This window comes from Diadema antillarum, unplaced genomic scaffold (genome assembly GCF_040938485.1).
Source record: "Diadema antillarum isolate AM-2024a unplaced genomic scaffold, OU_Dant_1.0 seq00000590_RagTag, whole genome shotgun sequence".
Taxonomy (NCBI): domain Eukaryota; kingdom Metazoa; phylum Echinodermata; class Echinoidea; order Diadematoida; family Diadematidae; genus Diadema; species Diadema antillarum.
In genome coordinates, this window is record NW_027271522.1 from 539,405 (window position 1) to 564,908 (window position 25,504).

Below are 25,504 nucleotides of genomic sequence, written 5' to 3' on the forward strand. Positions count from 1 at the left end.
TTGTTTTCGTGGATTGCCACCGCACCGACCGGCCACTCGCATTCATTATATTTAGCGCGTGCATTTTTATTTCGCGAATCTTGGCCCCACGAGATACCAGTGCGCTGATAAACCAAGGTGGCCTGTACTTTATTGAACGAAAAAGAAGATTTCCGCGAGATTTAATGCACGCGAACATTGTTCGTTTGACAGTTGTCATCAAAGAGTGAGTACAGAAGCATCGCTAGCTTCGCTGTCATACAGTAACCAAAAAGTATAGAAGCGCCCTCCGTGCACTTTTATGACCGCCTTGTAATTGATCGGGGATTGACTGGACAGCGAAATGTCGTTTATATGATGGAGAATTTAGATTACAAAAATTCGTCCTCCACTGACACACATTAATAGTGCAAATGATATCAAAATACAGTACGAGGGATGTACACAAAGTTAGATTATGAAACCCATCACATACTTTCTCATTGAGTGATACTGAAATCAACCGAGTAAGCTGTATATTAGACCCCATGATATTCCTCTTCTTCTAATTCTTCTTCTTCTTCTTCTCCTCCTTCTCCTCCTCCTCCTCCTCCACCACCTCCTCCTCCTCCTCCTTCTTCTTCTTCTTCTTCTTCTTCTTCTTGTACCGTGCAGATAACATCCATGGTATGGGCTCTCACGAGTATCAGACATGAGACTCGAGGTATAAAGTATTTAAGTGCACAAAAATGTATATATTACATGTTTCTTTTAAAAAAAAATGTACGTGCGATGGGTGAATCGAGCAAATGTGATATAACACATTATTTTAGAGGAAAATCAGACAATCCGTTCCAAATGTCATCTTTCTAAAGTTACGTAATGGCCATCAATTGATAGGAACTACAAGATTGATGTCAAAGCAGGACGATAGATCAAACAAACGTTATAAAGAAAATATCAAGATGAAATATCAAATATCAATTTTTGTAATGAAAATCAGAATCGGCCCAGGGCAATAACATACTATCATTCGTTATACAGTATATAATTTTATTAACATAATAAGTAGACCTATGTTGAGGGTATCATTGTCCGTGACTTCTGAAAGAGGTAACTTTAAGCCAAGTGCTATTTACGCGAGCAGTATGTCGATTCTCTTAATTTTCATTTACATCGTTGTCCTATATAGTGGTACATCATTCAAATCGTTGCTATGTATACGACCGTACAGATGATGGCGGTGCAGAAATTCTTCAAATTCAAACTTTCGTATCGAGTTGTCTGATTTTTCTTCGATCTTCCCTGATGTGTTTTTCTATAATTATATTTCTACATTCGCTCATCCAATTGAAGACAGTAAATTTTCATTTAATGGCTGAAAATATTATATCAACGTCATACGCCATTAGTGTGGATCACAATTCCGGCTATACGTCCTGGCAATATGCTATACAGACACATGCACGCAGACACAGATACACAAGGATATAATCAATCACATTGTTATATACGTACATTCTTTAATCCTATCGATGCTTTGTATTTCTCATCAACACTATAAATGCTAGAATGAAACATACACTGCAACATATATATCAGTATTTTTTTTAAAGCCCTAAAGATTGATCTAAGATGAGGAGATTGATGAGGCACATATTGACCGAAAAGGATAATGTCAACCTCCACGGGTGCTGTTCGTTATTCCGAAGGTTTGCTATTCCGAAGGTTCGTTATTCCGAATGTTCGTTGATCCGAAACACACTTGTAAATTCCCTATACCTAGAGGTTCGTTAATCCGAAAATAGAAAGGGTTCGTTAATCCGAACATTTGGGCGTTATTCCGAAGGTTCGAAATTCCGGAGATTCGTTAGACCGAAAATGAAATTCGGAATAACGACTCTGACCTTCGGAAAAACGAATCTTCGGACTTAAGAGCCTTCGGAATAACGAACCTTCGGAATAACGAGCTGTAACCGACTCCACAATTCACAAAAAAAAAGAAGAAAAGAAGGATAAAATACAATGTTCATTGGCAAAGGAGTTATTGTGACAGAGACACAGAATGACGATTTATTGGTATCACAGATGTAGGCATATGACGCGATATCTTAAAACGGAGGTAGAGTATCAATCTTCACATAGTGAAATATCCACAAAACACACACTGAATTCGTAAAGGGAAGATCATAACTTATCAAGACACAAACATTAACATCGGTAATAAAGTAATTTCCTTGTATGACATATCACAATTCATAAGATTTTCATAGAAATCCATGATTTAGGATAAAATACAATGTTCATTGTACTACAGGCAGCTCACTCAACACAGCCTCATTATAATTTGTATGGTTACGAAGTTTCGGGGAAAACCACGATTTGACCCACTGTCGTGACTTGAATCATTGTTCACCCGAACTGTGCGAAGTAAAATATCACAGACACAAATGTGATTGCCGTAAACGTTGTTTGTTGGTTTGTTTGTTTGTGTTCGTGTGTATGTGTTTGCGCGCGTGCATGTGTGTGCTGAATTCCCAGCCAAAAGGATTTCCATGTGTGTGGCCGTTTTTTGTTTGTTTGTTTGTTTGTTTGTTTGTTCAGATCATTTTTAATTCTTAATTCATCAACACCCCCGTTTCCATCGAGTACACACTACAAAATAAAATAACAGAATTTCAGTGAAACAGCATGATCAAAACTGCTTTAAACCCAAACATCAAATAAATGCGTCCTGTAATATACACAGGATATACACTATGCAAAAATATACTCCGAAACATGAACAAAGAATTGCTTTTTTGAGTGACAAAGTATTCCTCCCTCCCTCCTCTGTAAGCTCTTATTTCATCCACATGCACTCTTTCCTCTCCAATCCTCCTTTCCATGCCCCCTCCTAAAAGAATAGTGGCAATCGAATGCGATAAATCAAACTAAACAGCATATACATTGTACCTCTGTATGCTGGACCACGATAATCATCTTTCGACACATTATGTTCATTGTATCACATCACCATTGGGTATACACTGTATATATATATATATATATCTTTACTTTTGTTCGTGCACTTTGGTTCGTTCTTTGGTAATCCTATCGAGGTGTTTTTTGTTTTGTGTGTTTTTGTGTGTGTGTGTGTGTGTGTTTTGTTTTTTTTTGTTAGAAGGCAAGGCAGCATTACAATCATAATGAAACTAGAAATGTCGCTATGGCGACTGGTATGCCTCCGCCATAATGCATGATTCTCCTAAGAGGTCTATAGTACCTACAACGTCTTGACAATGTGTGATGAGTTTTACATAATTGGCAAAATATCAAAATGACAGGTTTGTCACAAATAAGTTAAATGTTTACTTTCCTTGAACTAGGTTTAATTGGATGGATGGCTATACTGCCAAAGAGCGCAGGTATTTGGGGATTTTAGGATTTGTACCTCAATTTTAACCCTTCTTAATAAGTCTATGCATTGATTAACTTTCCAGGTATGGAGAAAAAGTGTAATTTCACAATCAAATAGTAATTTTTTGCATTTTAATTTGGCCTTTGACCCTGGACCTTTGACCATATGACCCTAAAATTCCCAAGAGAATCACTGTCAGGTATATTTATGCATTATAGATACTATACGTTGTATGTACTATCATAAGTTTCATAATGACACCTCGAGCCACTTTCACGATATGGACGAAGAGATGAAATTTAGCACTTTCACTTAGAAACTTCCCAGAGAATCTCTATTGGGTTATACATGTATATATCAAGTTTCAAGAAAAATCCGGCAAGTATTGCATTTAGATATGAGAAAAAAGTGAAATTTTGAAGAGTTGACCTTGACCTTTGACACATGACCCCCACATTCCTTAGATGATAACTGATAGTCAGTATATGCATATGTACTAAGTTCCATGAAGATAGCTTGAACCATTTCCAAGATATGGAGAAAAAAGTGACATTTTAACATTTTCACTTGACCTCTGACATTTGACTTTTGACCTCGTGACTCAAAACTCTCTCTGGAGAATCTTTATTTTGGTATTACATGTATACACAAAGTTTCAAGAAAAAACCTCCAAGCATTGCATAGATATGGGGGAAATAGTGAAATTTTGAGCATTTGACTTTGACCTTTTGACCTTTGACCTTGAGCATGTGCACCCAAAAGTTACAGTAGTAGGCTCAACTTCGCCCACTCATGCATATACATACCAAGGCTCATTAAGACACCTTAAACGGTTTTTTAGTTACGCTGTACACAAAATTCATTACGGACAGACGGAAGGACGGACGGACGGGAGGATGGACGGACGGAAGGGCGGACAACCCGAAGACATAATGCCTCCGGCGTCACTTCGTGGCGGAGGCATAATTATTATGTGGCCTGAAATTTCTATACTGCATACGCATAATGGCAATAAATTCCCCGCACAGTCATGATCGTATTATCCATGAACCACAGTCAGAAGCACGTGGTTCCGATACCTGATTTTTGTCATATCGGTCATCGATCTCTTATACCGTAATCATCAAGTGCAGTCTCCAGCCACACTGACTGGTCTAGTTGAAATAGCGACTTCTGCCTTGGTGATTGACTGATGGGTGGTGAGTGAGTATTGACTTAGTCTAACATAATATTATGTAATGTCATGAAAAGTTAAAATCAATTTACCGAATATACATTCATACAGACTATCATTGATTTCTAATTTGCCCACTGTACAAATTCACAAGCACTATTGAAACAATTATTTCAGCATATATAGTGATTATAATAATAAGACATATAACATCTATGTTGCAACATGAACAACATCCGATATACAGATAACATCGCATAATCACACATTTAGAAGATTGCGTTACACACGTCATAGGCAAGCACCAATAATATTAAAGGAAAAGTGAAAACTATCAATATGACTGTCACATAGCAATTAGTTTCTTATTGCATAGAACACGATTTTTTTCATATGACACTTGAATAAAAGAATAAATAGAGCAACGCAGTCCAGTGTATAAGATGACAGTCGTAGTCAAAGCTTCTCCAAAGAAGTTTATGGCATTACGACGTATTGTAAATCTTATCTATAGATACGTGCTTTCCCCCTTCTGCTGAGCCAGAGCGCACAATCTTCGTTAACCTTTTGTGTGCCACGTTCATATGTCTAGTATATAAAGTGTGTAAAATTTGTGCACGTTTGACTCATTAGCACAGAGGTTAAACAGCTAGTCATCCTCATTTCATTAATATGCAAACATAGCGATGGTAAATATATTACACTTCAGAGCTCAAAGATTGTTATGTTGAAGTGCTTACACACTAAATTTTGAATGGACTTTTCTTGACAATATGTTCGGTTGACACAGTAACTGTTGTACTCCGTCAAATCAGCCCACATTGATCCGTGAGGCGGATATTGGCGGAGAAATTAATCACATTTTGAAGATGTCTCTCATTAATGAAAACATATGAATTAGTACGCGCCCCACAGTCGGACTCAAAATGATTATCTTTATAGTTATCATGATATTTATACACTGCTACCGTCATTCATCATTACTGCATTATTCGTCACTAATTGTCAAATCTTTTTTCTAAGAATATGTCCTGCATTACGCTTCTGCTGCTTGAATGCTTGAATTTCAAGAATGAGGAAGGGTTTAATCTGTAATTGCATGTATGCCATAGACAAAGGAGACACAGTAAAACTACTGTAAGTACATCGTATATACAACAATCTATGTTTCAACCACACAAAACCACGCATAGAAGACAGCTATTCTATCACTACAGCTGTATATTTAGTATTGCCTATTATTTCGAAACACCTACACAACAAACAGTTTCACCATTGTATATTGCACGGCTTGTCGTCACCATCCCTGACTCAGCACACAGGGGCAAGATATTAATACACACATCCTGCCAAAATCATGAGCTCCTAAAAGTGTCGCAATTTCGCATCTTGAAATGCTTTGCTATATGCATAAAACAATACTGCTCACACGTTGAACAACAGAGAGAGAGAGAGAGAGGAAAAAAAAGACCGAGCCGGGCGGGGGGGGGGGGGGGGGGGGGGGGGAATAAAAAAGAATAGACATCCCCTAAACGTTTTCGAAATTTCAGCATTATTGTTTGCCTTGATTCAACTTTGGAAGAAATAATACTCTCTTAACAAATCTGACTCATCCATAAAAAACGTATAAAATAAATGCTATCAATTTCGAGAAGAATGACGTTATATAGATGTGGTATGAGCAACGCACTTTCGTAAATGGACATGCTGTTATTTTCGTCTGCCCATAACAATTATGACAGGCAAAGAAATCTTACTTCTATACTTTAACAATAATGCCTGACGGGAGATAGCAATGTAAGTGGCGTCAAAGTTAGATAAAAGTAGTTAGGTTGCTGAAAGTGTCTCGTTACCTCGTCGGTGTTTTCACGAACTGACGCTATTTCGATTTTGGTCAAAATTTTCAAAATCGAGATATTGGTACCAAATGAAAGTGCTTTCAAAACTCTACCAAATCCCAAAATTTTAGATCACAAAATTAATTATTCTTAATTTTATCAAAGAAAGAAAAAAACGACGGTACTCGAAATATCGAGAAATTGAGAAAAAGGGGTTTCACGAACCGACGCAGGAAAGATACGCCGGTTCGTGAAACCCGAATTGCTACGGTGAAGAGCAATGCGGGTTTCACGAACCGTCGCAGTTGCATTATTTTGAGCTTTGTTCAACTTACTGGCCTAGAATTAGGTTTTGGCCCTAATCCAGATCTCAGAGTGAGAACCAAACCTTCTGAAAGATGAATGACGGCCTAAGCCAGCCCACTGTCCACGAGTGAAGTGAATGGTAAGCTATAATCCTATTAAAATCATGCTCAAAATAACAGTTTCAGTTGGACTACCATAACCATTAATTGCGGTAGTGTGTAGTCCCATGTATTCAATCGCGTGATGCTTATGAAGCCTAGTCTGTAAACGCCATCCAATTTCAAATTAGATCCCAAATCATATTATTTATTGTTTCTTTTCAACTTATGTCGTTACTTCTGAGACTACTGAGTACTGTAGTCGTAACGTCTGTGTGCAAGACATGCAGATTGCAAGATTTCAAAGTCTCGAAGACACTAAAAGCCTTGACTTTTGAGTTGAAAATGAAATCATGAGATTGACAAAGTAGGCGTACTAAACAAAAAAAATAATAAAAAGTCTAACAGTAAAACTCAAAGGAAGAGTAAAGAATAAAGTTAGACATGTTAGACTTTTACTTTCAAGTCTAACTATTAAGTCTAAGTTAAGACTTTACTTGTAATACCGGTACCAGTTACTAAAACTAAGATCAGCTGAAGTCTAAGACCAAGTCAAATTAACACAGTTCAGAGCCATACCGGTACACGGTAGTCTAGCTCTAGATCTACATCTAGACTAGTGGTAATAGTAGGTAGAGTCCACCCATTTTTTCCCCCAATCTTTACTGGTCCATTCCTGAAAAAGTTACTGGTCAGTGTCCAACAGTGATTTTTCCTGGTCAGGGACCGTCGGACCAGTGCCAGTGTGCAGCGTTGGTGTAGATGTCATCTATGACAGTATGTGGTCTAGTGATACTACCTAACGCTAAACACTACGAGTAGTACTCTACAGGTTAGGTGGCTTTCCTGTACAGTGCAGTGTTATAGTATACTTGTGAATTCAGCCCTAGTACCGTACTGTGTGTAGATATGTGACATTATGTCTAATGTTAGTTCGAGTGGAGTACCTTTGAAGCACAGCGGTGGGACTTTTTTTCCCTAAAACTTGTGAATGCGGCCCAACCAAATGGCGTTTACATATTCACGCGTGATTGATAGTGATACAGTAGCGCTGTCGATTTCCACAGCATCCATACATAATCTTTTGTCCTTTCTTCTTTCCTTTTTTCCCTTTGTTCTTTCACCCTTTTTATTCTTGGAATCGAAGGACTTCTAAGAAATGTCCCTCGACTGATTTAACCAGGACTCTTGAGTCCTGGTAAACCTAACCTAACCGAGTAACCGTTAACATTTGTTAGGCCTAACATAACAGTAACACTGACTTAGCCCTGTATTGACTTTGTCTTTGGCCGACTTACTGAGATGGCGAGTCTAACTCTTTAACGTTAGTCTAAACGTAGTCGTTAGATCTGTCAGTGTCAGTGTCACCGGCTTTTGTATATGGTGCCATCTCTAACGTACGTTAACAAGTTGATGTTATCTATGTCAACTTTACTGAGTCAGTAATAGTGGTACTGTCATCCTGTTGGATATCGCCGCAATATCATCCGTGACATGTTAATTTCGTGTCACAAAGACAAAAGTTGCCAAGATCTAATAGTATTAGATGTCTAGATCTAGATGTAGTCTAGATCTATAATATAAATTTTGTGAACCACTGGTAACTTAAAAGTGAAAGGTCTAGACTTCACTTAGTCTATAATTAGACCAGACATTCATGAGGCAAAGGCCTACTTAGTAGATCTATTCTTATTCTATTTTAAGAATTTAACGTCAATTCCTACTAAACTCGCCACATGTTATTTCTAAGGCCAAGGACTTCGGGTTAGTAATTTTTTTTTTCATAAATACCAAACAGCAGACGTGTTTCATTTGCATTCTTGTGCAGACTTCATGAAAATATGTGCAGTATCAAAGAAATATGATGCACATGACAATGCCAGTGTTTTATAGGTGAATGGTTAATACCTTTAAAAGCTGAATGATAATGTAGAGTCTAGGTCTAATTAAGATGTTACAGTCTCTGATAAGAAACAGGTTTGATTGTCATAGACTGTTTCCCAAATGCAGGTACATGTAGTAATATTCAGCTATTTCAATGCAATGCCTTGTTTACAAATACATGTAGATTTATATTCATGTGAATGATAATTCAATTTCTACATGAGACATACCAAGTGCTAAACATAATATCTTGCATCAGTAAAATGTGTAAATGAAGAGGCAATTTGAATATGCATCAAATACGAAAAGCAGCATTTTTTGACATTCTTTGATCCTGCATAGGCCTACCATTTTGTTTTATGTTTAATATAAATAGAGCAAAATAATTTCAACTTCAGTTTTGTTGGCTGATTTTTTTTTCTTCTCAAAATTAAAGTTGTATCTTGTGCCATGATGTTTGATTTTAATCAAAAGTTCTTAATTTCTTTCTTTTCTTTCAGATGACTGGTGCCATGTAGTAGCGAAGAACTGGACTGTCTCAGAAAAGAAAAGGAAAAGTACAGGGTCGTGTACATCACCAACGGATGTGAATACAATGGTAATGTAGAGTCTAGGTCTTATTAAGATGTTAAAGTCTCTGATAATAAACAAGTTTGATTGTCGTAGACTCTTTCCCAAATGCAATTAGTGATATTCAGCTTTTTCAAAGCAATGCCTTGTTTACAAGGACATGCAGATTTATTCATGTGAATAATAATTTAAATTCTACATGAGACTTACTAAGTGCTAGACATAAGATCTTGCATCATTAAAGTATGTAAAAGGCGAGACAATTTGAATATGCATCAAAAACAGCAGTATTTTTTTTGACATTCTTTGATCCTGTATACCGTTTTGTTTTATGTTTAATATAAATAGAGCAAAATAATTTCAACTACAGTTTAGTTGGCTGATTTCTTTTTCTCAAAATGAAAGTTGTATCTTGTATCATGATGTTTGATTTTAATCGAAAGTTCTTAATTTCTGTCTTTTCTTTCAGATGACTGATGCCATGCAGTAGCGAAGAGCTGGACTGTTTCAGAGAAGAAGAAAAAAGTACAGCATCGTGCTGATCATCAAGGAATGTGAATACAATGGCTTAGGAAAGAAGACAATCTACAGATAGGATAGAAGGGAGAAATTGGGATGAAGGGCGACAACATAAGGACGGTATATCTACAGTGAAATGTGATTGTAAAGTGGAAACATGAAAGGAGATCCTAAGATTGAAGGTGAAAACAATGCATTCCATTCTGTGATGTCGTAATTACAATTTTGCTACACTTTAATAACACTACAGAGAGACATTTATATCAAGGAAAGCTTCATGTGGATGTGGAACGTTAGATTTTTTTAAGTGTTCATTGGTATGTATTTCATGATAATAAATCTTGAAGGTTTTGTGTGGTAATCATAACCTTGTGATAAATCTTGATAGATTTCTAAGTGCACATTGGCAATATTTAGATGATGCTGTAATCAGATTAAGTTCTATTCTCCTTTATTCTTTTATTTATTATTTTGTTGTCTTCAACCCACTTTGAATGTGTCACGTATGATTCTTATAAACATGGGAACATGCACTCCATGTAAATGATAGGACTTATAACAATTTGACATAATTATTCAACCATCACTATACAGTTCTGTTATAAGATGTTCTTTATCTAACTAAAATTGTAAATTATGATACGTGTATGTTCCCATGCAAACTCACAACAAAATACAGAAATTTGATTTCTTTTAATAATAATTCATTATGTCTCTAAATTTACAATTAAAGAAAGTGATTGCAATAAGGATGTCAAACATCGTATATTAAAATAATAGATTATTCATTTGTCTCCATCCGTAGTAACGCACGCAACTGCAGTGTGCAGTTTGTAGGCTGCTGTGAAAAAAAAAAATCACAGGCAGCCCAAGCAGGATTCGAACCCACGACCTCTGGATTACTAGACCAGCGTCATAACCACTAGACCACCAGAGTGCCCTGGCGCTACCTTTACACATGAATAATTAAGTATAGAAGGGCTTGGGGGCGCTTCGAAGTTTACTGCTCTTATTAAATATGTACATGTCATTTGCAACTCAACTAAAGATGATTAAACACACTGAAATTCTTACTTTAAATGATATTCATAATCTGTTTTTTTTTTCTTTAATAGCTTGGGATGTACACTTTATACACTGTATCGGTCTACATTTCGCCTACAATATGGAAAAGACGTTTGTTTTTGAACAAACAAAAAATTAAGAGTCCTTTAAAGGTGCTGTAAAACAGTGGTGTTTGTTTGTTTGTTTGTTTTTTTTTGGGGGGGGGGAGGGGAGTCAAATTAGCCTTGGCCCCTCTCCGCCGTCTTTTTTTTTCCCTTTAGCTGCATATTTTTTAGTCATCACATGAAAATTCGTCTGCATCCACCCCGTAGTTTTGCTGATGACCTTTCTTTTTAATTATTTTAGCCACACACAATTTTGGCTGAATTTCCCCAACTCTCTTGTGAATTTGCTAGTACATGTACTAAAACACATTCTCAGAATGTGTTTATAGTACTGGTGGATTAAGGATTCACAGGGAGGGGGGGGGGGGGGGGTCGGCCAAAATTTCTCTTTTCTCATAATACAAGCCTTCGGGGCGAAAGGCTGATATTATGGGCTTTCTACACACATTTTTAGATGCTAATTATTGGTTAACATGAGCATGATCATTTATGTTGTGATTAATTTGTTTCCTTATATATGTATGACTTCTATTAGAGACTTAATTGGCTTGGCACTCCTTACATCGACCTATTTTAGACACCCATTTCCCTCTCTCTCTCGTGCTTTTTCTCTACTGTCCTGTGAATAGTGTAACTACATGTACATGCAGTACCTCTTCTCTTTTGTATGATATACATCAAGTTTTTATCTGAACATATGGGTGTTGCAGCACTCTCAAGCTTCATGCATATATGCAGCAACATCTTTGTGTGGTCATATACATACATGTAGTTATGCTTGATATATTAATTTGAGAATGTTATTCTTTCTCTTGTATATGTTCCGTCCGCACTCTATAGATGTAAATGTACGATGTAAGATTTGGTGTGCATGTTCGAACTGTGTTCCTCTTTTTGTGAACACACAAGAACTGATATAATAATGAACTTGAATTACACATATTCTTGAATCTTGATTCCATCTCCATTTGCCATTGGATATGTATTGATTTATGGAGCTCTTCCACAATTGTTATCCTTCCCATTGTCATTACTCATCTCTGAATAATTCAAATTTGATATTCTACTGAGGACCTATGTTTCTTCGATTACATAATGCACCTCTTCAATATATTGCTGCAAAAGGCATAATAAAACATGACCATTGTTATATATTTAAAATGAAGCTTGAAATTCTGATAGTGTTGATATTCATGTATTTTTAGGAGTTTATCAGTTTCGAAGAGTGCATGCAGGATGAGTTTATGTCTTTATATGATCAGGTGCAGCTATCATAGAATCTGTTGAGCAGGAAAGAGAAAGATGGAAAATGAGGAATTATGAGTGAATTCGCATGCGAGCCAAATGACAATGACACTGATAAAAATTGTGACAAAGTAAATGTCACAAATATGTGGAATAATAAGAAATAAAGAAATTAATATATTATTTCAGAGAAAGAAATAACAGAGTGCATGCATGAGTATGAAAGATGAGTAAATACAAGTAATTATTACTGACTGGCACATCTTTTTCCCAAGATTTAGCGGTATCCTTCATCTTAGAACAAACATTCATAATTATTATGAAAGAAGTGAACTGAATTTGAATTAAAAATAATGTGAAAAAATGAAAAAGTAAGTTAATTAAGTAAAAAAAAAAAAAACAGTAAAAAAATATGAAACACAGTATACCGAATACATGTATTACCATAGATGTCCAAATGCAAAAGTGTTAAATAATAATATATCCACAAAAAGGGGGGGGGGGGGGGGCAAAGAAATCTTTGGAACGATCAACCACAGCTATAATAACAATACATGCGTGTACTAAATGAAGATGAAAACAATGACAACACTCTTTTTAGAACAATTAAGAGAAACTGGCTTGTATTATCATCTTAATTATCACTAAATGTATTGTAATCATCACAACAATCATTACTTGACAATTAATTTCAATTAATAAGGTTATTGTTGATAAGCAGGTATAGCCCTAATAGTATTTGTATGTAAACACATACGAAAATGAAATAGCGACGGTTCGTAAATACACGCGTATTGCACGTTACCTATTGTACAGGCCCTACAGCGCGGGTCCCACGAACCGGCGTAATACAACTTACGTCGGTTCGTGGGACCCGCGCTTAAGTACATAACCTATGGTGCGCGCAAGAAACGATGGATTTACGAACCGACGCAGTGAGTTTGAAGACAGAAATATCGTAAATTTTTTGAATTCACACTAAAATTACACTATGGATAGGAAGAATAACTTCCACTCTCATCACCCTGTCAAAATTTTCACACACAAGACAGGAAAAGTCATTGAAAACGTTGTCTAAAACTTGTGAGATCTTTAAACGCGATTTTCTCAGAACTGCATTTTCGCTCAAAAACGAAATAGCGTCGGTTCGTGGTAACACCGACGACCTATACTACCTATGGAGGAGGGAAAAAAAGTATTAAAGGCAAGAAAATATATATATCTCCGCGTATTGGCAGTACTAGAAATAGCAATGATAATGTCAAAACAGAGATATGCATTAAATGCCAATCTTGATTTTAATTTAAAATCCGAATTTTCGGGGGTCCTCCCCCTTCGTCAGGGATGACAGTGCGAATGAATTTTCACAGTGATATTAACATATTAAAATTCATTCGCACTGTCATCCCTGACGAAGGGGGAGGACCCCAGAATATTCGGATTTTTAATTAAAATCAAGATTGGTATTTAATGCATTCCTCTGTTGTGACATTATTATTGCTATATATATACAGTCTATCCTTGATATTTGAGAAACATAATGGAACCAAAGAAACCATTTTTCTTTTTGTTATAGAAGGTAGGCCTACCTATAGAGTGCCATTTTTTATTTATATCGCCTTGTCAATGAAGAGAACATATTGTAAGAGTCAGGTTTAAATTTCAATCAAAGCCATTTTCATTCACGTTTGTCATGAATGAGCTCAAATAACGTGAGATTAATTGAGTCGTGTAAAATTTTGGTGATATTTGTGTTATCATCTGTTATTACATAATGATGACCGATATGGTAAAATTGTATTGTAGAAAATGATGCCATGATAATTGACTTCGAGAAGCACGTGTTATAATAAGCCTCTGATATTAAAAAAAATGATCGTTTAACATCGGGTTTATAAACAAGGTATTGAGCATGCAAAGTAGATTATCAATCATACTAATGAAAAATGAGGTAAACGTATTATCAGCAATTTCTACTCATAGTTCACATTGTGTTGCTGAATAGTTCAGTTAAGAAAATCAAGTACGACTACTCCTTAAAGGGGAAGTCCAGGCGATTTTCATAATTTCACATCACGTAGTACATAAATCGATAGCTCCATGTTTAGATTTGTGGAATCAATTTTTTCCTTGAGCAGAATACTAGTACTCTGAAAAACTCAAACAATAACTGACCAAGGATGATGACATATTATATTATAGCAGCTTTACCATACGAATTGGGCATGACTGGGGGCTCACTATAAGATGCATGCATGCAAGAAGGCTCACATATTTCAGAAAAATAGCAATGCAATACCATTATGCATGTACAATACCACCTTCTTAACAAGGTCACCCGTGTACAATTTATGTATGTTTTCTTCTTCTTCTTTTTTTTGTTCTGCTCCCTTAAATTGAGCCCCCACCCATCCATTCTTACGGATTATTGACGCTGCTATATGTCATCATCCTTGCATGCTCATAGCGATGATAAGTTATGAGTTTTTTTCTTATTCCTTATCCCAATCACTGTAAGTTCTGATCAAAACTCTGTAACCAGTTTAACCAATTTAAAATTGTTCTAAATAAAAGCAAAGTCTGAAAATCAGCCGGAGTTTTCCTTTAAGTTATATTAAGACACTCTCTACGTGTTGATTTCAATTTGAAATGCAACAACGTCCAAGGTTGCACTGAAATATTATTTATGTGTAGCTATTTTGCGTGTTTCACATTATTATACGCAAACGGGTTCTGCCGCCTCGGCGGCTGCCGAATCCGGAGACACAGACTCGTATGTTGGTGGAGCCTCCTTAGACTTTGGCGACGGCTCAACGTAAGCTGGCGGAGAAGAGGACGCTTCTGTTGACGCAACTTCTACTTGTGCCGAATTCGTTGACTGCACGTAAGTTGCGCTAGTGGACACTGCGCCATTGGCAGTTGTTGCGGAGCCCGTGTTCCGATGACTTCGCCAGCAGCAGTAAATTATCAGACTCAGCGGTATCACGACCGCCATACTGATCAGTATGATCTCCCACGCACCTGGACCGGACCCGTATGAATCTGGAGAGTCTATTTTAAAGAATTATACACAGACAATACACTTGTGTGTTAATTCTCAGCATCATGTGGTTACTAATTCTGAGAAACGTTCGAGAAAAGTCTTCACTGGCTTCTGTGAGATGATTCAGCCATTTCCATTGTTTTGATGATTATGCAAGCATTGTACAGACAAATTGAAACAAGGAAAACTGAATGATGTAAATATTAGGCCTACAATATAACAGTAGACCCTATGCTTTGAGCTTTCCACACGAAGGAAAATGCTCATCCAGTGTATTGGCTGTTCTGGGTTTATTTAGTGCAGATATCATGCAGATATTATAATATGTATAATTACACACACACACACACACACACACACACACACACACACACACACACATATATATATATATATATATATATATATATACATTATATATATATATATAATATTTATAATTCATAAATTTATAATTTATATGTTTAATTTATATTTCCATGTCGGGGATAATATTATATTCCGCGGAGACTACGTCTGGCTTCACGGATCCCCTTGTCTGCGGAGGAGAGTGATAACGTCAATAAAAATAAAAGACTCCTCCGGACAGACGGATCTTTCTGTATAATACAAAGCGTGCTCAGTTTAAGACAGGGTGATTGTCGGACAGTAGAGGACAGAACGAAGGAAACTGTATGAGCGGTGAGATACTGAATGAGTAATTCTCCTTGCACACTAAAACGTGTAGTTTTAAGCTCTTCACCTACATGTGTGTTTTCTTCTCTTCCTTGTGAGGTGCCCACATAGTAGGTTCTACAAGCACAGTCTTTTGAGTGGGTATGCCTCCTTTTTTCACAGAATGTGTATAAATAATTATGTTTGCATGAATAAAGCATCATTAATGACTACAGATATGAACATGTTATTCCTTGGTACCCGAGTGTGTAACATTTAGAATGCATGTCAAATTTACGTAAATTATGTACATCCTGTTGAAAAAACAGAAAATAAAAGTTAGAATTGAATTTAATGGATAAAACGAAAAAAAAAAATCACTTCGAGATAAATATCAAAGTAATAGTCGCTAGCAAGACATAACATTATTCTAACATCGCGCAGTTTCTGGAATTTCACGATAAGCATGTTTTTCTTGTTTTTAAGATGGAGTATATGACTTCAAATCTTACCCGAATTGGAGGATAAGTGGGGCAGCTCGCCCACACACGTGATAATAGTGAGCTCATCATCCCTACTGCAGTAGGGCGCCCTCTTCCACGCCGCATGGCCACACTCGAAGAGCTTGTCGATGTTGTCATCCTGGTATGTAGCGCAGTACGAGATATCGAACCAAACCCGGGGAGATGGCCATTCAACGTCATCCATCTCGTAGCTGTACAGAATTCGCGAACTTTCCGTGTCAGAGTGGCCCAGTTCCTTGCACACTACCTGACATAGAGAGGAAGTTGAGAGAGAGAGAGAAAAAAAAACCAACAACCAAGCACTTAAAACGAAAGAGTAACATAAAAAAAAAAGAAAATTCAGAAGAAAAGCTTCAAATCATTATGTATATGATAAATTTAAAGCCATTCATAATTGTACTCATGCATATTAATTGCGACTAGAACTGAAAAAAGGCGACTTACTTCCGTATCGCCGAAATACACGTCACACACAGCTCCCCACATACCGTCGTGGTAGATTTGTAGGATGCCGTACCGCGTGTTGACTATCCCGGTCTCGGTTAGTAACCTGACGGGGTGGTTCGCGACACTCTCTACGTGACAGAAAATGCAGAGTTACAAACAATTCAGGAGAGTCAGACAGAAACATCATATTTTTGCTGTAGGTTTTCTTCTTTTTTTTCATTTTCCTCTCAAAGACAAACCTTCTAAGAAATTACTCTTTTATTCTCCTTTAATTTTCGAGCCACGTTAACACATCAACTTCGACCAGAGTACTGGAGTGAAAGTAAAAGAGGCATCATGCCCTTATTATTTTGATTGCCTCGAACTTGGAAGTTCATATCAAGGATGGATAACATTAATATAAAGTTTAGGATTGTTTGTTACAGGAATACACAAAAGGGAATGCGCAAAGACGTTCTCCATTCATTTCATTTAATGTAATGAAGAAGTTATTGAAGCCATGAATTATTAATAATTCGTCATGGTGACGATGATCAGTTCTTTAGTTTTGCTGAAAGAGGTACGGATTATCGTTACTTTGGTATCATCGATGTAAGTAATGTCCATGTACACACACAAACTTTGTATTATTACAGTACCACTCTGATCACACAAAAAAGTGTTTCGTATCATATCTACGGATTACATGTCAGGCAGAGTCAGAATGAGGCAAAGACACCGTAATACTTAATCGATTTCTCATTTAGGGACGGTGTCCGTTTGGAGAGGTGGTTCTTGTTACTTTTATGCTTCATATATCGAGGAATGCCTTTTGCAACAATGTTTCGATTTTCATTCCTTTTCTTTTTTTTTCTTTCTCCCTCATTTCTATGTCTTTATTCCCACTTATATTCGTTATTTTACCTTTTCTCAATAACGTTCATAATGCTGTTCTGTTCTGTATGGCAATTCATGACACATGTACTGTAATTATGTCACAGATTTAAACGTGGAATGATTTTGTTGAATTTGCATATAGAAACTATAGATAGAGTGAGTATTATATTTGTATGCATTGCTAAAAATATTGTATATGATGCTATACAGAGAATAAGTAAATCAAATCAAATCAAATGAAGTATAAACACGGTTACCATATGGGTAGCAGATGATGGCAACTTCATCTTCGTGTGTTCTTGAACTTTGTCCATCTACTACATCTATTTCATAACAGTCGTTAATCCGAAGTTCATCACCAATGCAACCTAAATTTTCGATCAAGATTGGCAGAGTCCCGCGCGGGAATGACTTTCGGTCAAAGGTGTAGTCGGAATTGTATCCCGCGTAACCCATTTGCCGACAGATCACATTGCGGGTGCTGTAGGTTACGTAGCCATCTGTTATCACTCCCCAACGTCCGGCCAAGAAGACTTCCACACGCCCCTGCTCGGAGTACTTGCTGCCGGCGAATCTTATGTCATAGTCTGAGTGCCAAAGAAATACCGGTGAAAGAATCATACTAAGATCTCGACAGACAGTGACAGAACACAACAAGAGCAATACATAGATAAAGAATGTAACTTTTCTATTGACACCACGAACGTAGTCACGATATGGAAGGAGAGTAAGACGAGACAATGAGAATGAGCGATAGCGGGAATGAGAACAAAGGGAAAATCTCGTTAGATGCACACAACTATAAACACATATATGATTATGTAAAACGAAGGAAATTCACAAAAGAACGAATGTCTTATGCTAGAGTCACACACGGCCGAATTTCGTACCGGGTCCATAAGAATTAAATCTCTACGGTGCGAACCGGGTCGATACGGTTTTAATTCCTTGGACCCGGTTCGAAATCCGGCCGTATGTGACTGAAGCATAGTTAATTTACCCTCCATTCCGGGACTAATCCGGCTCATATTCACCCTCATCAAATCCGTTTTTTCACCCCACCGTGTGTGACTTTAGCATTAGGCAGTGAATAACAGATGCCGCAATTCGCAGAATTTACCTTTTGGAGGTCCACATGTGACCTGGGCAATCTGATTACTGTCACACTTAGTGATGCTCCGGGTCGTGAAGGGGCAGTCGCTTAGCTGTGTTTCCGTTCCATCGCACTGGTAGTCCCTGAAGAAAATCTTTCCCGACACCGACCCAAGAGATACCAACTTGGTGCTGTTGCCATGTGCATATCCTGACTGGCGACAGATCACGGCTGCCTCCTTTTCTCCCCAGTCCTGGTCGCAGATCAAACCGGAAATAGTGTCTTCTCGGTATCTTACGATCCCGTCTCGAGAGCTTGATCCACTAAGTAATTCAACCACAGTGGACGGCACTGCATGTTGCAAATTTGGTGCATGAAAGAATATACACGATTGGAAAAAAAAAATGTAGCCTACAAATTAAACAGAAAGTGAGGGTCATGAGTGCGATGGTAAGAGATTTCGCACGAGGAGAAGCTGAACTGAATGACATCTTTCACTGAATGCAGTGCAGCACCTAGAACGGTGAACAAAACTGCAAATCGACAAGTTTTATGAAATGATTAGCAGTCATTGGGGAAAAATGCATGGTTGGTGAAGTAATCGTGTGCTGTAAAGACAATAACGGCAATCTGGCGACCCTGCTACCTGTTAACTTATACATGCAGAAGTTACATCAAGCACCGATCTGCAAGTTATTCCCCTCTCCTGTATGATCTTAACATATTCTTAGATAATGTTGGCTTGACATTAATACATTTCTGATGACAATGATGGCCACCGAGCCACTGGTAATAATGTACCCTCGACCCTTGTTAATGCGCTGATGCCTTGCAGGATCTACTCTGACCATATGTATATAGCCATCGGGAACTTTCATAGCTGTCTTTGAAGGAATTAACGAAATTTTGATTGTCTTTTGAAATAAGATAATCAGATGGAAATTTGTCACATTTCAATCGACTTTCATAGAATGAGTAGAGCGCCGTGTACCATTAACTTACCGTTACACACTACGCCTGCCATCTGAGCAGACTCGGCATTACAGTTCTCATTGTTGGCCCATCCACTTGACGGACAGTCTGAAAGACTAGCCTCACTTCCGTTACATTGCAAACCATCTAGTAACACTGGTGTATCGACACTCGGCACAGTCTTTATCGAGCGAGCTCCCAGTGGATGTCCTAACTGTCTACAGAATACGTGCGCGTCTTCGATGCTCCACTCGTGTGCGCAGATCGTCCCCCACGTGCCTCCGTAGAACACCTCCACTCGACCCTCATCCGGGTACCCTCCGTCCACCATACGAACGGCTATATGTATCATACATGGAACATGATATAAGACCATTACGATAAAATGAAAGAGGATGTGTATAGAGAAACTGACTGGAACATAATATAATACCATTACAATAAAATGGAAGAGGTTGTGTATAGAGAAACTGACTTGTACATTAAAAAAAAGACAGCGGCAGTGAAGAAGACTGGCACAGACTCTCTATTCTTCTAGGCCTTCTCCAGAGATTCTACTATCAAACCTGAAACTATTGAATTTAAAACGCAAGAGTGGAACTAAATGAAAACAAGAGACCCGGGGGTCACGCGCTCACCTAAGTATCGCAATTTCACCTTCCATGCATTCTTGCACACTCTTACCTGAGAACATTGGAAACTTAGGTCTGCATATGGATCCTCCCCCCTCAACTCCAGGGTAGGGGGGGGGGGGGGGGAGGCAGCCCTGGATCTGCAATGAACAAACTTGGAACTAAAGTCATCAATGTACAAACTCATGGTATTAACTTTGCTTTATCATTTCTGGTTCTGGGGTAGAAGATTTTAAATATTCCTTAATGTGGGGGGGGGGGGGTGGTGGACCCCCTAGGGGTCCCCAAGAGGGACATGGTGCCCATTTGAAGGAATTGAGATTCTATCCCCCTAGGGATGCTACCTGCTAAGTTTGGTCAAAATTCATCGTGAGGTTTTCAAGAAGAAGATGAACATGTACAATTTAGGCTCCATTACAACTGTAGGACTTCTCCCCATCCCCACTCCTGGGTCCCAAGGGGGGGGGGGGGGAGGGGGCATCCCTGATTCCGCCAACCCCATGACCAAACTTGAAACTACAATCATCAATGTACTAATTCACAATATCATCTAAGCTCTATCACTTCTGGTTCTAGAGAAGATTTTTAAGAATTTCTTAATTTTAGGGGGTTTGGGCCCCCTGGGGGCCCCAGGTGGGCCATGGTGCCCATTTGAACAAATTGAGATCCTATCCCCCTAGGGATGCTACCTACCAAGTTTGGTGAAAATCAGACATGGCGATCTCAAAGTGAAGATGAAAATGTACAATTTAGGCCCCATTTGGACCCTTCCCCACCCTCCCCTGGGTTCCAAGGGGGGCACCCCTGATTCCCCCATGAACAAACTTGAAACTACAGTCATCAATGTACTTACTCATAGTATCAACTAAGCCCTATCACTTCTGGTTCTAGAGAAGAAGAAGATTTTTAAAGATTCCTTAATTTTAGGGTGTTTGGGCCCCCTGGGGCCCCCAGGTGGGCCATGGTGCCCATTTAAAGAAATTGAGATCCTATCTCCCTAAGGATGCTACCTGCCAAGTATGGGGAAAATCGGTCATGGGGTTCTCAAGAAGAAGATGAAAATGTAAAAAGTTTACGCACGACGGACGACGCACGACGGACGCCGGACGACGAGCGATCGCAATAGCTCACTTGAGCCTTCGGCTCAGGAGATCTAAAAATGCATGTATGAAATCATTGTGCAGTATGCATACACTAATTAATCATCATCTCTGCGACTTGTTTTTTTTCTTATTCTATAATTTTTAACTATTCCCTGTTAAAGTTCAAGGAGGCATAAAAATCTATGGTTCTATAGTTCACATAAAAGGCTTCTGTTTCAATGTACTCCTTTGTTTTTGATATACCAAATTTTTTATACTTTCGTAAGATTGCACAATTTCGACAAACCTTTTAATTGAATTTACTAAAATTCCAACTCATTAACTGCCAGGTCACTTTTAAGGACTAAAGTATAGCATTTCACTCTTATATTATTGACTTCTAATTTTTTCCCTGATTTTGTTAGGAATTAAATTAATTAACCCGGTAGGACCTTTCATCAATTCTTTCATAAATGTAAGGTAGAGGAATATGTGGTCAAATGCAGTGATGTCAGTTCAGTAATTACATGAGGATGATTTCTTCGTTTGAAAACTGTAGAAGAACTTGGTGGACTACTGGGGTTGGCTTATCAATCCGGAACAGAAAACGGCGTGGCGCTCACCTTTGGTCTTGCATATCACCCCGGCGTCTTCCGCGTGCGAACAGTCGTTAACACCCCACTCTTTCGTGACGCTGCAGTGCCTCAGGAGAGTCTTTTCCTCCGAACAATACACCCCGTCGAGAACAATCGGGCCCGATCCTCGTCCAAAGCGGGGCTCCCCGGGAGAGGACGCTGAGTTAACCACGGCTTCCAAAGCATCAGGGTAACCAAGCTCACGGCACACGACCCGCGCATCGGCAATACCCCAGTTGTCATCACACACAGTTCCCCATTCTCCAGATTCAGTGAGAACTTCAACTCGTCCCTCTGCAGGTGTCGAGCCGTTGACTAGTCGAAGGCTTCCTAGAAAGCAAAGTATTTAGGCCTATATGGACAAGCTGAATCCATTTGGAATTCGTTGCGTGAAATAAAGATAGCATCCGCGATCAGAAACAATTAGACTTTAACATCACTATCACGGAAGAGTTCTTGACATGGATGAAGCATCAATAATTACACGATTAACAGCTTACAACATTAATTCAACAACAGCAACGAAAATGATAATCATCATAGAATATAACCTAGTTAGATCTCTTAATTCACGTTTGATAATCGCATGCAGGATAATAAGAGGCATTTTTTCTCTCTTCTCCCTTGGTCGCATCAATGCTTTTCAAAGATTATCCAGTATTCTACTTTCCTACTGCATGATGATTAGGGTCTCATTTACCAAGGATAAATAGCCTCTCACAGTCTCACAGTATCAACTTGCCACAAACTTAATAAATCACACTATGGTTACAGAAGGTTCATTTGAACATACAAGGTTGTAGAGTTATGCACTCAGTCATAACTCATAACATTGCTCAGCCACTCTTTCCTCATCTTTCCTATGCCCGGACAATTATGTACCTTTGCTAAGGTGCGCCCGAAGAATCTAAAATCCTTCTTCTCCTTTAAGGACAAGTTCACCTTAATAGACATGTGGGTTGAGTGAATGCAGCAATATTAGCAGAACACATCAGTGACAGTTTGAGGAAAATCGGACAATCCGTTCAAAATTTATGAATTTTTGAAGTTTTTGCTCAGTCACAACTGGATGAGAAGACTATAGCTTGTGATGTCACATGTGTACAACGATATGAAGAAAGTATAAAGAAAATTCAACATATTTTCACTTTTCTCGCATAACAAAAGAACACTCGACTTCTCTCTTTCAGAAGGCAAGGGGAATAATATTACCCTTAACATACATCAACAAGTCGAAGAAATGTGCACTTTATTCGAAAAAAATAAAGTTTTGTGAAATTCTCTTTTTATTTTCCTTATATCGTTGTACGCATGTGACATCATCCACTATAGTAGTCTACTCATCCAGCAGTGATTGTGCAGATACTTAAAAATTCATAACTTTTGAACGGATTGTCGGATTTTCCTCAAACTTTCACTGATGTGTCGTACTAATATTGTTGCATTCACTCAATCCACATAGGCTATGAAGGTGGACTTGTCCTTTAATTTCCTTGCTAAATGAGATGTAGCTAAAGAACGGGATCAACTGAATAGCCTTGAGTGGTCAAGGTTTCATCAAGAATAACTATACTGGCTTTCGAGAAAATTGAAAAAATACATATATTTATATCCCACAAGAGAATCTCGAAGAGCGATATACACGGTACACTCAGTATTTTATTCTGTCAAATCGTACAATCTCTGCCGATGTAACAATCACTTATATTAGGTATCCTGGACTATGTTATTCCTTTTACTCTCAAGTACATCTGTCTTAGAGGGAATGGATGAACCTGAATTATCATAATTTAACTAATTGTCTTTCACTGGAATAGTCGAATATCAGCTCACGTCACGTTATGAAGTCAGTTATCACATTGCAGAATGGCATTATCTCGGCCTTGTATAGGTTGCCTTTTTAAAGACAAGATTTCCTTAATCATCATTTTGTATAAATTATAACAGAGGTTTCATCTGCTGTCAATTTCAGTCATAATTCTGTTTTATTTGTAGGTATAGTTTACAGCGTTGGTATGATAACATGGCAATAGCCAAATTGAGATAATACCTCTGTAACTAAACAAGAAAAGTGCAACGAAGGAAGAGAGTGAACACTTAATTCATCTTAGACCCATTTTATCTGATAATTCCTTACGGGCGACGACGTACGAACAAGTGTACCGCACTTACCTACCGATGTGCACGTAACGCCCGCAGTTTTGGATTCGGGGCAACTCTTGACACCTAAACCGGCATGCTGACAGGTCGATATGTTTGATTCAAGACCACTACATTGCACTTTATCCAGGAGTACGGAGCTATTTCCTCGCCCAAATGGCGAAGCTACCAGAGCCAGGTCAGCCCCGACGTAGCCGAGTTGTTTGCAGACGACCTCGGCATCCTCGGGTCCCCAAAGGTTGTCACATATCGCGCCCCAAGTATTGTCAAGGAAGACCTCAACACGACCCTCAGAGTCAACGCTGCCGTTGACGAGTCGAACTGACCAGGGAACTGCAATCGATGACAAACATTCAAAGTAAACATTCAGAGAAATCTAAACTTTGTATCATGTTACCGATTAACCGAATGCTTGAAATACTGCACATTATAAACTGGTACATGAAGTTCCTGTTTGTAATCGACTTTATAGGTGATGAATAAAGGTCTCTGGCCAAAGAGAGAAAATAAAAAATTATACTGTCGTGATTTTGCTGGCGACGGAAGAACTATCATTACGAAGGTAACTAAAATCTGCCTTAAATTGTTATCACAGTGTGCATAGCTCGGGTCCCTACCTAAATGAGAATGAAAATGGAACTATAAATTTGGTGAGTTTGATATGAATAGAATGATAAATCATTATTTTACAAAAAAACACATATACACATTCTACGTCATTCGAAGTGTGCGTTCACAGGCGAGAAAATCACAGAGTAGAATTATATATTTATCTCAGTAACAACGAAATTTTGAGGCATAATTCCGCCAGCTGAATAAGTTCATTGACAATGAAACTCAAAATAAGGTAATTATCTGAAGCATTATAATCCATAAATGAAATAATTAACATCAATGAATCGAGACAGAATTGCTGTTTCCTGTACCACATGCATGATATTAGGCAGCGACAGAGCAGAATTTAGATGATAATATCTGAAAGTGAAAACCTCACTAATTATTTCACACTTCTTTGGCATGCTCTTTTCAGACGATACAAATATTTTTGTTCCCATAAAACATTTGATAATCTAATCACCACACTAAATTTAGAGATATCTGAAGTGATATCATAGTGGTTTGATTGTAAAAAAAAAAAATCATTCATTAACATTCTAAGACAAGTTTTGTAAGAATTCATTAAAAATTAAGTCAAATAGTATACTCTATAACTCTAATTACTGTA

The 25,504-nt window shown here is 38.0% G+C and overlaps 1 protein-coding gene and 1 long non-coding RNA gene across 2 annotated transcripts; one reads left to right on the forward strand and one right to left on the reverse strand.

Annotated features, from left to right (window-relative positions):
- The first annotated feature begins 6,489 nt into the window (after window positions 1-6,489).
- LOC139735686 (uncharacterized) lies at window positions 6,490-10,977 on the forward strand. Its single transcript, XR_011711222.1, has 3 exons — window positions 6,490-6,815; window positions 9,159-9,256; window positions 9,698-10,977. It is a non-coding gene; the product is annotated as an uncharacterized lncRNA (long non-coding RNA).
- Window positions 10,978-17,927: 6,950 nt separating this feature from the next.
- LOC139735658 (scavenger receptor cysteine-rich domain superfamily protein-like) lies at window positions 17,928-22,974 on the reverse strand. The gene is made up of 5 exons (XM_071646409.1): window positions 22,944-22,974; window positions 22,108-22,449; window positions 19,801-20,109; window positions 18,826-19,149; window positions 17,928-18,292 (listed from the first exon to the last, which is right to left on the reverse strand). Exons 1-5 carry the CDS (start codon window positions 22,972-22,974, stop codon window positions 17,928-17,930), a joined length of 1,371 nt encoding a protein of 456 aa, XP_071502510.1.
- Between the last annotated feature and the right edge of the window lie 2,530 nt (window positions 22,975-25,504).